This window comes from Mauremys reevesii, linkage group 18 (genome assembly GCF_016161935.1).
Source record: "Mauremys reevesii isolate NIE-2019 linkage group 18, ASM1616193v1, whole genome shotgun sequence".
NCBI lineage: Eukaryota > Metazoa > Chordata > Testudines > Geoemydidae > Mauremys > Mauremys reevesii.
The window spans coordinates 13,156,206-13,169,577 of record NC_052640.1 but is presented as its reverse complement, the minus strand read 5'-3'; the positions used below and the strand labels follow the sequence as shown (position 1 = coordinate 13,169,577).

At 46.7% G+C, this 13,372-nt stretch overlaps 1 protein-coding gene across 5 annotated transcripts in view; it reads right to left on the bottom strand.

Annotated features, from left to right (window-relative positions):
- The window catches only part of ULK1 (unc-51 like autophagy activating kinase 1), a 129,141-nt gene that overhangs the window by 50,285 nt on the left and 65,484 nt on the right, over nucleotides 1–13,372 (bottom strand). For all 5 annotated transcript variants that reach the window (XM_039505103.1, XM_039505105.1, XM_039505101.1 and 2 more), the window contains 2 exons: nucleotides 10,576–10,677; nucleotides 2,020–2,078 (listed from right to left, as the gene is read on the bottom strand). In XM_039505103.1, the coding sequence (XP_039361037.1) occupies nucleotides 2,020–2,078; nucleotides 10,576–10,677 (161 nt within the window). The remainder of the gene's footprint in view (nucleotides 1–2,019; nucleotides 2,079–10,575; nucleotides 10,678–13,372) is intronic.

Genomic DNA, 13,372 nt, shown 5'->3' with positions numbered 1-13,372 from the left:
ACTCCCTGTGCAAATCCAGGTGATGAATGTTAGTTATTTTGACCAGTACTAAATTACAATAAAATAATGAGGCCATCTGGCTTGCTGCGCCTGGTGCGAGCTTACCGCCCCAGAGTGGCATTTTACCCATCCGCAGTCATATCAGCTCGTGAGGAACAGAGATTTCTACTGAGAGTTTAATGAGCCTTCTCCCCCCTCTCCAACCAAACTACATTTCTTCTCTGGTGACTATGCCAGTGGGTGGGGAACAGGTGTGCCCGGCTGATTAGCCCCGAGGAGAATGTAACCAGAGCCTGGCACTGCCCAGGCAGATGAGGGCGAGGGCTCTTGGGTGGTTTTGGGTTTCACTAGCCAGGCTGAGCAGGCTGTTTTATCCAGGTTTACTCAAGAAACAGCACAGACTGTGGCACACATTATGAAGACACTCTTCAAAATCCATGAGTTGGAAGAAAAACGGTAACACAAGGAAGGCTGTGGGTCTGGTTTTTTGCAGGGCCTTGTTAATTCAAATGCAGCGCTGATAAATAAGGATGGCCAACCTCTGTCTCTCACTGTATCATTACCCGGTTTCATTTTTAATCACTGACTGCCTCCTTCCGAGCGCTCAGCAATTCACAATGCTGCCAGGGCAGAATGGCCCTACTGATGGAAAAAGGCTTTTCCTGGAAGCGATTATATTTCCCAGACATTAAAAATGTACAGACTCATAGGGGAACATGGATTTATTTTTAGGGGTGAGCGAGGAGGGCGCATCTGCTTCACTTTCTGCCACGGGCTCCTCCCACCATAAGGCTGTTCTGACTCCCAAGATCCCCTGGGCTCCGAGCACAAGGAGGGGTCAGGGCTCACAACGTTCAACACTTTGATCACAAACATCATTTTCGTCACAAGAAAAGAAAGCGAAACTAAGAAATTCACGCACGTTGTGCATCGTTCTGGATTTATAAAGCTTTGATGTCTTGACTTCCCAATGCACTACCTTTTGTGGCTGCTTTAAGAGGTAAGCTAACCATACGCACCCTGACACAACAAACTCACGCCCTACAAAGTTATACACACTATTAAACTATACACCCTCTGCACCAATTCCGTCTAGCAGCTCGGGGTATGACGTCAGGTCCCACAGGACAGTTTATGTGCAGTGACTTTCCTTCTGTCCCCCACCTCAGTTAAATGTCATCCTGGGTTTGAGCTTCCCAAGTTGGGATCCAATTTTTCCCAAGGTTCAGAGGATCTGGAGCGTGGGTTTAAGTCCATTTCTGGAAAGACTGAGGCAGGTTTCTAGAGGAGACAGCATGGCTCTCATTTAAGAGCACAGCATCAAAATAAAAGCTCCCACCCATTTAAAAAAAAAAAAAAAAAGCACTCTGAGTCAGCGACTTCATTATTCCAGCAGTGAGTTCATACCAACAGAAAGCGCTGTTCTCCTGACACACAGCCTGGGAATCGCAACAATTTCCACATGCCAGGGGCACTCACTCACCTCTGTGTTTCCCTCTGAAAGGGCTACAGGCTGGGGAAGTGGCTTTCCTGGCACGTGGGAAACTGGGTATGTAACCTACATGCAGTGAGTGTTACAGGACTGGAGCTGCTGGGAGAGCCTGCAGTATTGGACGCTGTCTTGGGAAGAGCTTGCAAGGGGGGAAACCATGGCTGCTCTTGAACCCCGGAGGTGGTACCTGACAGGGGAAGGCCAACTTGCACACAGGGAACAAGGCCCTTGGAAATCGCTTGCAAAAGGCCTTTATTCAGCAGGGCAGCTTCCATAACAAGCGTGTTCTAGGGTGCAGGCAGCAGCGAAATGGGTGTAATGTGGAGGAGACAGCGCCAATTTGGGCAATCTAGCAGCAGCTTGACACTCTCTGGACCACACTGCTGCTGGTTAAGGAATGTAGAGGCAGGTGGCCAAACATTTAAGCCATATCCCCAACATGATGAGCTGATGGCACAAGAGGACAGGTGTAAATACAGACAGAGTAAGCAAGTGGGAAAAAATAGTAATGCTGGAAGAATGCTTACTTGGGCATCAGCATCTTGTTTTTCTCATAGAAGAGACGAAGATCTTGAGGGCTGCTGGCCTGTGGAGAAGAAAGAAAATGTGTCTAGAGCAGATTGCAATAACGCAGGGAGGGGAATTATTATAATTTTAACCTATTTCACAATTGCTTTGAAGTGTCCTGCAGTTGCTTTCCTCCTGCTGAACTAGCACTGAAAGCAGTTTTGATTTCAGGAGACCTACAGATTGCAATACCCAGACTGCGGCGTGGCCTGAAAATACAATATTTCAACCTCCTGTATTTTTGTCCCTGACCTGATTCTATTTTCCTCTCCTTTCCTGAAGGCTCAGCTTCATTTCCATGAGTTCTGCAGCTCAGTTCTAAGCTGCCCTAATAGCCTCTCCCAGGAGGCTATATAATTGCAGACGCCAGGAGTCCCAAATGATGAATGGCAGCTCCTGCAGAGAACGTGGATTAGTGCTTCGGGGTCTTAAAAAAAGGGGGCAGGGGAGATTGTTGATGTGAAAGGCATCAGTGGAGAACTCCAGTTCTCTTGAGAAACAGGGAAACAGCAAGACAACCAGACCCTAGGGTCTTTTGCCAGCAGTTCTCAAGCTCCAGCTGTTATCACTGATGGGAGACAGTTTCTGGTCATGATCATAAAGAAATCAAATTCTGGGAGAGACAAGAATTAAAAAAATAAAGCGACCCACTACGAGAGGTTAGCGTCCAACGTTAAAAATAAAGTCTCCAGGAAATAAGCAAAGTCCCATACAGCCTCCTCATGCTGTTGCTCTTTTGTTTTGTTTTTTTTATGAACTAAATAACACAGGACCTGTAAATTGCTCCGAGAGCCTTTGTAGTGTGCAGAAGCTTTCAGCCTAGACCAATGGTCTCTAATGGAATGCAGTGGGGGCTGGCTGGCATGCAAACCACAGACATGGAGGTGAGGGGGAACAGGGAAGTGAGAAGGGAAAGAGTCATGCTCTGGCCCGATCACTGCTGCAGGATGCACTGTTTGCAAAAGGTGGGAGGCACTGGGAGGTCACAGGCGGTTTGTCCTGACCCTGGGGATCAGCAGAGAACCAGGCAGATTTACCAAAAGACCTTGAGCCCTTCCTCCCGTCCAGTTCCATGTCTGAACTGGAAGCATTTCAGGTCAATTAAGATGCTTAAGGAGCCAGTGGGGGCAATGCAGACAAACCGGACCATGGACAGGTGTGAATGGTCACTGCTGCAGCACGCTTAGAGGCCGGACAAGCAGTCGCATGGTTGTTTTGCCATTGTGTTTAGCCAGCACTTCACATCATGCCGCCCCTGTTTCAAACGGCACCTGCAGGCCTGAAGGTGAAAACTCAGCTAACGACGGCTACTGGGACAAATCGAAAGCTGAGTGGAAGATAAGTTGGCTTCTGGCCCTTAGGGGGCTGCAAAACGTCAGCTGATCAGAGTTCGTGACAAAGCTATTGTTTCTAAGCTCACACATGCGCTCATGCACACACACAGCTTCCTAAAGGGAAGCGGAGCTTCTCCTTCAGTGGAACAAGAAAGCTGTCCTAGATTTCCTTTCTGCGGCAGCCTATCCCTCGTTATTTCCTGGAAAGAGGTAGGAGAAAGCTGGGGCGCAGCGATATGCTCAGTTTTCCAGTTTCACAAAAATGTTAAGCAACCCCCCTGTTCAGCAGAGGTGGCTATTTTGCAGAAGACAATCCATGTGACGGCGTTCCCAAGCCTGGTGGTCTAATCTGATTTACTTCAGTATAAATCTGCACTTTTTTTTACCCTTCCCCACATGGATCCCGCTCTGCAATTCACATCTCATTGTTTGTCCAATTTCAAACAAGCCAGGGCACACAAGGCACAGAAGAGGCTGGCAGCAGCGCTATGGGCACACGCACTCACAGAACCCTACAAGTAGGAATTCAGTTCCACAGTGATCAGGTTAAGTGCTTATTCATGTCAGCAAGAGATACAAGGATTGGCTGTCTTCTTTATTCACTCCCTGGTTCAACAGCTCAATTGTTTTAGACATACAATGAATCTCTGATCTATTTCAAACATTTTGTCAGAAGCTTCCTAGAAGTAACAGCTGCAGTATATCAAAGGAGCACGTCTTTAAAGTGTAAGTTAATTGGGAGCATGTTTTCTGAGCACAAATAAAACCCTTTAACACAACTCCCCCGTTTTAAAATGTAGTAAAAAGGCAGTTTAGGGATGATGAAACGTTTGGACGGAGAGGTTTGGAGAAGGGAGTCTCGCATTTATTTTCTGAACAGGTTTTACTGCACGTTTCCCCCACACTGGCTTAGCGATGGCTTCTCACCTGTTCTGGAGGCAGCACAGCTAGAAGTGGAAGGGTGGTTTAATCCCTGCCCAACTAAACCTTGGTCTCTTAGCTGAAGCTGCCCAAGAGGGTCCTTACTGCAGCAGTGGTAACTACGATGTAACCATGTGTCTGCTGGGAAATGGACTGACACTACCAAACCTATTCACACTGGCCACCCAAACCCCCTCAGATAACACTTCTGATCACTAGTGGGCCCAGACAGGCCTTCACCTTAGTGTAACCCCATTACTAAGCAACTGAACCATCCAGCCCCACTCCCAGGAGTAAGCTAAGACTAGACCTACACAGGCAGTGCTCATCAAGGCTGCACACTGTTGGGAGCACTCAGATGTCAACAGCCTATTGACTGCACTAACCATCCCATGCTTTTTTGGGCTAATATCCTGCCCTTCCCGCGCCCCCAAGAATAGAAATTCACAGGTACAGCTGGGCAAATAATGGCTGTTTCCATTTGCTGGCAATTCTGAAAAAACTGAAAATAAGTTTTGTTTCAGGTCAAACCAAAACCAAAAAGTTGTGACGAACTCAAAAGTTAAAAAAATAAGAGTCTGAACCTTTCATTTCGACTAACCCATTTTGTTTGGATTTCAGGCACCTTGGCAAAAACCAGGGAGGACTAGATTCACAAAACCCTGGGGGAGGGAAGCAGGCAGATCACCTTTAGCCCAGTGGTTAGGGTACTCTTCTGGGATGAGAGACACCCAGGTTCAATTCAATGGAGAAGAGATCTCAACTTGGGTCTCCTACATTTCAGCAGGTCTCTCTCAATCTCTCCTGTTCTACTGTGTATAAATAATTAGTCATTGGAGCAGGTACTTGAATCTGGATCTCCCACATCCTATGTGAGCCTATAGCGTCATTCTCTCTCTTCCCCTAGCTGACTAGCCACAACCTGCTGCTTCTGGTGTGCGTTTAAATCAGCACAGTTCCCCCAAATCCTGCAAAAACCAGCAGCAAGTCTAGAAAAGGAATTTCTCATCCCTAACAATACAGGACTGGCCCTGGCTAACTCAGTTTGGGGCTATAAAACCAGCCTGCTTTCCAAACAAAAGTCTTGTTTAAGTTCCAGGTCTAAAAACCTTCATCAGTTACACTGAAGGTTCATTTCACAGTGTAAATTCCTTATGGTTGTTATAAATGGCACATAATCCTAGTACTTATCTAGGAGAATTAACTGGGAAAGAATAGCACAGCAGGCTCAGTGCATCAGGCTTGGAAATTAATTTTTCATCTAGCAGCTAGCTGGGACGAGAACACACACACACACACAGACAGTTTAACTCTTTCAGAGCTGGCAGACCAGCACTTTTAAGTGTTTGAACTATTGCCATTCTCTGACACCTCTCTCTCTCTCTCTCATAGGCACATTCCACTGTCACACAGAGGATTCTTGACAATACCTGGCACAATGAATAGCCAGGTACTGGGCTCCCCTGGAAAGATCTTACATCGGCTGGATGCAGATGGTACCACCGAAAGCTTTAAAAAAGTTGCATCACAAACCTTAAACCTCCCTACTAACACCCCCACCCCGCCCACAAAACTGCACCCTGATTTTTAGAGGTGCCCTGCACTGGGAACTCCCAGGAACATCGAACATCAGTGGTACTTGCTCCTCCGAAAAATTAAATCAAGACTGTATGACCTGACCAAGTCTTACAAATAAATCAGGACCGTAAGGAATCGAGTGATTTTTAATTCTTGTGCCTGGTTCGAGCTCCATTCCCAATCTCACAGACAAGCCACCGGACTGGGACTCAGGAGTTTGGGATTCTATTCCTAGCTCCGCCGATGACCTGCCGTGTCTCTAGGCAAATCTCTTCCACTCTGTGCCTGTTCTCCCCGCCTCCCAGTCTGCCTTGCCTATTCGGTCTGTAAGGTCTTTAGGGAGAGACTGTGTCTATGTATTTGTCCGGGGCGCAGCACAAAGGGGCTCTGATCTCTGTGGGAATTTCTAGATGTTACTGTAACACACACAAATGAAACAGCAAGAGCAGGGAACACAAAGTGGAAGCCCTCAGTCACATAAGGCAGAAAAGCCACGACTCTGGACCGCCACCTCATTTGCAAATGTGCCGATAGGGCTTATGCATCCTCTTAATCTCACCCCTCTGGCAGGCTTCTTGTTTTGTTTATGGACACGTTTAATAGACACAGCTCCTCGGGACACCTTGGACAGTCACGCTACCAACTGTCCAGGTCTGACAATCAGACGTGGTGTGTGTGTGTTGGGTGGGGAGAGGAATGGTCCAGTCAGGGAAGTTGGCTCAGGTGACCTGGCTGCTGTTCATTTTCATTTCTACAATAAAGAAGAAGAAAAACCCACCCACTCTCTTCTGCCTTGATTTGGCAGGTTACATTTCCCTAGCAGAAAAGCAAGGCAGTTGGACCCAATCTTTCCAGACGTGCTAACTCCTTATCCATCTACCCAAGTCCCTTGAAGTCTATTGTACATTTAAGGACTCATCTTCTTGCTGAGGACAACCTTCTGCGTGTAGAGCACACCTGCGAGCCTCTCCACATGTAGCAATGGATGCTCATGACAGGTGAAAGGCAGGCAGAAGTCGGAGACGATGGATCCCGTATTCCATTGCACTGGGGGAAATGGCAGTCAGTCAGTCATTCTCTGGCTTGGCTTGAGGAATCTAACAAAATCTTAACCAGACGTGCAAGTGTCCTCCTCCCCAGGCACTGGCTAAATAAGCTACCTTGGCTGACAAACAAACTTCCACCCAGAAGGGTGAAACGCGGGACCTTGCTCTCTGAGACAGCAAAATCAACAGGAAACGGATCACTGCTGAGGGGCAGCCACCATCCCACACTGGATCCAGCCAGGTTTGGGACAGGAAGAGGGGGTTGCATTCCTCTGAAACATCAGGCACTGGTCATTGCCAGAGGAAGGACACTGGACTAACAGGCTCGTCCAGTCAGTGTGTCTCTGTTCTGCATCTGGGTCATGTCAAGCTGCACTCAAGGCACACCCCAAGAGGTCTCCGATGGACAGTAGAAAGCAGGCACCTTTACGAGTGCTGGAGGGATGCAGCTGCCTCTTTACCTTCTTTCCTTGGCCGATCTGTCCAGGTGAGTCTGGACACCCTAGCCACCTCCCCTCTCTGTGCAAATGTTGCTGCTCTGCAATCCACTCAGAAATGTCGAAACCGAACCCTGCTGTGTCCAGTTCGCACCTACCAACGTTTGCATTCCCTGCACCCCCCACTCTCCCAGCCTCTTTGCACAATTGATTATGATCAACTCCAAGACCTTCAGCTGTTGCAGCACCTCTTGCAAAGCCTCCACTGAGGCAAATGAGGACATAAACTCCTTTAACGTTTAACTAGGTCTCCCAGCATCTGCCACAGGCAGGCTTCGTTTGCCTAGAACTTACAACCCGGGAAAAGCGGTTGGTAACCTCTGTCTTAAGTGTAAACACACAATCTCAACACACACACACATACTCAGAGGACCATCTGGACTGGGCTTTGCTTTCTCCCAGATCAAACAGATTTGTAATGGTTACTGTAGTAACAAAACAGGGCTCAGTATTTTGTTGCCAAAGCACAACCCCCCAAAGACAGAGGCAAGGAAATCAAGACAGATGTGCAACATGTACCCACTAAAGACAAACACTCATTCCAATCAAGATCTTCCGAAGTCGCTTCTCATGCCAAGGCGTTAGGTGACCCCTTATTTCCCTATGCAAGCTACCCAGATCGCTGATCACACAGCACTGCGGGGCTGCCTCATCTCCACATATGTAAGACGGCAGAACAATAGAAAGAGCTTGGACTCTGCCCTTCCCCCTACCCAGAGCCCCAGTCCGAGCCCCAGGCTGGCAGAGTTGAGTACAGCAGGCTGGGAAACATATTTTCCATGACAATTTTCTCAAAAGAATATCGTCACAGGAAAATTTCCAAGTAGTTAAAAAGGCATTTGTCACTGAATAATAATGGTCATACCACAGGCTTTTCACAGAAGTCAGCTGTCCCAAGGTTGCATGTGAGCGCAGAATGCCTACAATGCCTGCTTTGGCCCACAAAGTCAGGGAAATTCAGATCAGTAGTTTGTGTGGAGCTTTGAGATACTTTAACAGTGGGCAAGGAGCTCATTTGTGTGTGTGAGTCAAAGCTTTGTGTGTATATACACACAGCTTTATTTTAAATAAACACACAATCTTCCTGTTCTTTTCTCCTAACAGTTATGTCTTCCTCCTTCCCCATTAAACAAAGTTGTTGAGACCAAGAACAAGAAAATGTAACCAGCAACTATGAAACAGTCAAAAATTTCATGCAGACCATAGGAGATACTGTAAAACCAAAAATTACACACGCAGGGAAGATGAAAGCTCCCTTTCGTTACAGAGCAAGGTGGGCAGACCAGCAAGTATTGTCAGAGAAGATCCCCAAACTGAGATGAAAAAATAACCCCGGCATCTAGAAAGGAAAACATGCCCTCAGCACTGAGACCACACCAAAATAAAAGCCTCAGCTTACTGCCAGACCCAACCACTCCTTCCTGTAAGATTTCTAACAGGCTTGTATATCACCTTATCCTTCCCAGTTACACAGCTTCATAAATATTCGAGATCTCACTTTAAATTATGAAAGCTCTGAATCTAAACCAGAGACAATCCAGCAGCTCGTAAAACTGGGCTGATGTCACTGCAGAATTTTCTTCTAGTTATCTTCATTTTCAGTCAGTCAGTCATTAGGATGGATTTGGAGGAGGGGAGGAGAATCAGATTTCAGTGGCCGCTGCAACAGTGATCAGGGTTTCAAAGTTTAGCCAAAAAAGACTTCAGATCAATTCATATCTGATGAGACGAACTGAAGTTTTCATGTCAGGTGTCCCCACGTCACTCTGTATTGATACGCAGAAAACCCTGGTTGATTCTTGGCCTCTTGCTTCCTGGGTTAAAAAGAGATGGGAGCCCACACACTGAGCCTCTGGGTAGGTCTACACTGCAGTTGGGAGGTGCAGTTTCCGCACATGTAGGCAGACCTTGCTAAAAATAGCAGTCTGACCACAGAGGTAGGGACTGAGTACATACCATATTTCTGTGCACTCTGGGGCTATGCCTACACACACTGGAGTGTAGAAATATCCTCTGAAAAGTAGGAAGCAAATTGCACATCACTCTGCCAATGCACCCATCAACTCGGATGGATAGGCTCCAAAAGGAAGTCCCTTGTCAGTGCCTCCCCGGCTAGAAAGGCAGCGATCATGCTAAGGAAAGGTTTTAAGGCTGTACGAATGCCATGGAAAGGGGTATGGAACGGGAGGATTGGGGGCGTTCAACAGGTAGGTGGAGGAAACCATGGACCCTTGCGGTTTAGCATAGGAGGAACAAAATAAGGTGAGTATGACCATATGTGAGCAACCGGTGCTTGGGAGGAAAAAAATGAAAACTGAAGCTAGATACATTCAGAATGGAAACAAGGTGAACAGTGTGGGTAATTAACTACTGGTACAATTCACCTAGGGATGTGCTAGATTCTTCATCGCTTGACATCTTTAAATCAAGCATGGGTGTCTTTCTTAAAGATAGGCTTCAGTTTAACCAGAAGTTATGGGCACGTTAGGTGGACTTCTAAGGCCTAGGTTAGATGCAAACGGTCAGACTAGATCATAATGGTCCCTTTCTGGCCTTGAAAAAAAACCAATATTTACACAGAAGACTTCTCCAAAAAGACCTTCCTACTCTACTCCAGAAGCCAGGCTATTCCAGCTACAATGCACCGTTTCAAACCAGAGTCATACCAATCAGCCATAATATTTCCCTTCCGATTAGTTGATCTTCCTTATTGTCCCTACACCCTCAAGCCCAACACAAAACATATTATTCCCTGTGAACGGTCATAAAGGGAAAATGATTTTAAAGCAAGCTGCTGTGGATATCGTTGCTTTCAGGGTCCAAGACAACCTTCTGAAAAGATGGCCTTTCACAAGAACACACGCACATGGGGATATAATTCCGCCGCTGCCCTGAGGCAGACTCTGGAGAAGAAGCATCGGCCTCCACCCATATTTGCAGCATTGAAAAAGACGGGAGCATCCCATTGACTTGAGAACTAAGGAGTTTATCTCGCTCTGTGGGATGGACAGACAGACAGGCTGACTTGACTGGAGACTGGGTTCCTTGGGCTCAGTATTGCATGTGACCCCTGGCGTGGGTGAAACGGATGAAAAACAGCAAGAAACTCATCAAGCATTAATAGCCATAGAGCCACTCACCTGGAAGGGAGCCTTTCCTGTCAGACACTGGTAAATGATGGTTCCTATACTCCAAAGGTCAGCTTTAGCATCATAGTGTTGGGACATAATGACTTCTGGGGCCTGCATGGAGAGAGTAGAGTTTTGTTTAAAAAGACTTGGCTCTTTTCTTGGCAGCTACCAGAGAAACAGAAGCCCCTAATTTTTTTTTAAAAAGCACCGAGCCAAGATTGCACAAAAGAAAAGGGATTAAAGATTTTTTCCCCTGCTTTAAAGTGCTGCGTTCATATTAGCAAGGAGGCAGTTTCATAACACTAATCTGGTTACTTGAGGCATGGTTTTACTTTCGGCACTGCCCGCTTAACTTCTGCCTGATGCATTGTAGGCAAAACAGTGCATCCCCTTCTCAGGCATTACGATCTCTATTGAATCAACTTGCAAACAAAGGAGTCCCTTTAGAACAGCACAGGCATCCCTTCTAAAACAAAGCAACACACTCCAGTTCAAGTCCCAACTTTCCCGGTTATAGCCACGACAAACAAAGGATCAAGTTGGTACAGGTAACTCAGCCCTTCCCGCTCCAGGGATTTCTTAAGAGGCTAATGCAAGCAGGCAGCTGTGACATGTGGCAGTAGTCATGTCAGTGGATGGGACTTGAGTTCAAAAGCAGGCCCATGTGTTTATCCAAAAAGAGGTCAGTCCCCACCTTGCTTCCCCACATTCTCTGTGGTATGGAACAAAATGCACCACTCCTCACTGCATGTTTGCTCCAGAAGCTAAAGATAGCATAGATTCAGAATGATCAATAGCTCAGAATGCAATGTGCCTCTGGATCTGTGTGGAGGTGAAGGTGGGAGAAGAACAGGCTAGCTATAAAAGAGACTATATTTATAAAAGAGACTTCCTCTAGCGCTCACAGGAGACAGGACTGAAAGGGGATCAGTTTTCTAGCTGTGCCACAAGCAAAGGCCAAGAATAGATTTGTTCCATTTGGACTGAGGGTGGCATTGGGAGGAGAGGGGAAAAAACAAAAACACCCCACTCTGAGCAACGCACGGACAAGAGCTGCTTAACTCTGCCTCAGCACCAAACAAACAGAGTCAAGGAAACAGCTGTCAATGGCAGATGTGGATGCTCAGAACCATTCTGGGTGAGGACCCAGATTTCGCGAGGGGTCAGACACACAGCCCCCTTTGCTGCACTCTCATACTGACACAGCATTCCTCCCACTGTGGCAAGGCAAGAAAACAGGGCTGGCTATGTGCATGTATGAGGACACGTGGATAGGGAATGCAGAGGCTACCCCTGCTATGTCACACACCATGCACACACAGGGACCCACAACAGCAGCAGAGTAAACCCCTGAATGCCTCCCAGAAATCCGAACACACTTTACTCAGAACTTAACACACTCACACACCTCCCCCCCAAAAAAATCACCTTTAAATCAAGAACATGGAACTTTTTAAACCCAAAAGGAATTCCCAGAGTACTTACAAAAAAATAAAAAGAGTCCCTCTCACTTTAAAAGTGAGCCAGATATCTGATCTACTTTCAAGAGAATGTAAAAGAAAAAGCGTCACTAAAAATAGACAGTTCAGCAAAGTTTCTCAAGAGGAAAGAGGTTACATCACCCTTATGTACAGCACGTCAGCAAACAACTGGCTTCAACAATAAAGCGAGAGGAAGTCAGGCTTGCTTTGGTTTGCACCGACAGATACAGTTTTAAACACAGTGGCGCTAAAGGCCACTGTGTTATGCAGCCAAGTCCTGTGCCAGGTTGAAGGCTCAGGCTGGGGGGTTTAAAAGGAGCTTAAGGAAAGCAGACACTTAAACCACATTGAAATTCAATGAGAGTTGGCCATCTCAGGCAACATCTATGATAAAAATCACAGCAGCGGCCCAGCTGCACCATAGACACTACAGTGACGGAAGGGGTTTTTCGATCCCTGTAGTAAATCCACCTCTCCCAGAGGCAGAAACTAGGTCAACAGAATAATTCTTCCCTTGACCTAGCGGTGTCACCAATGAGGCTTCACTACATCGCACGGCCCTGAGCGATTTAGTTAAGCCAACCTACCTTTGGAGTGCAGACCAGGTCTAATTCTCCATCTCACCTTTGAAAACCCCAGTCTGAATTAATGGAAGAGCACTGACTTTTCATTTAATCAAAACACACCCATCTTGCAGAGCAGTCACACGGACCAGATCGAAGGTCTGGTTTGGTCGTTTTTTATTTTGGTGCCCTGGTGTGAGTGATACACCGAGGTTATTTTATACCAGTTGACTCCATGCACACGAACAAGCAATTATCACTTTACATTTCATCGCTATGGGTTGTGGGTGGGGTGGGGTTTTTTTTAGCATGTCTGGTTACAATCTGAGCAAATATCCTTCAGGCAACTGGCTTGACCAAGGCAAGAAGTAGACGTGGATCGCAAGAGAAGCCAGGCAGACTCCATTTACAGCCATTGTTTTAGAATTAGGTTAAGCTGTGAAATATATTCAGCAGCAGGTTTAAAGACTGTAGGGGTATATTGTTCAGGTCACATATGGAAAGCTGAGAATTCACCTCTCTCTTTGAGAGATGGGTCACGAGAGCAGATACCCAGATATTTATAACCCGAAATCTCTCTAGTTTGGAGTTTAATTTTAGTGCTTGTGACAACAGCGAGGGTGATTTGGAAAGCAGTGAGGCGCAGGCATCATGCCAGCTTCCTAACATAGCCCTACATTCTTGACTAGTCACAAGCCTCTCTGCTATCCTACAAACTCCTCCGGAGTGTGCTGTAAACACATATTAGCAAGGTCTCCTTTG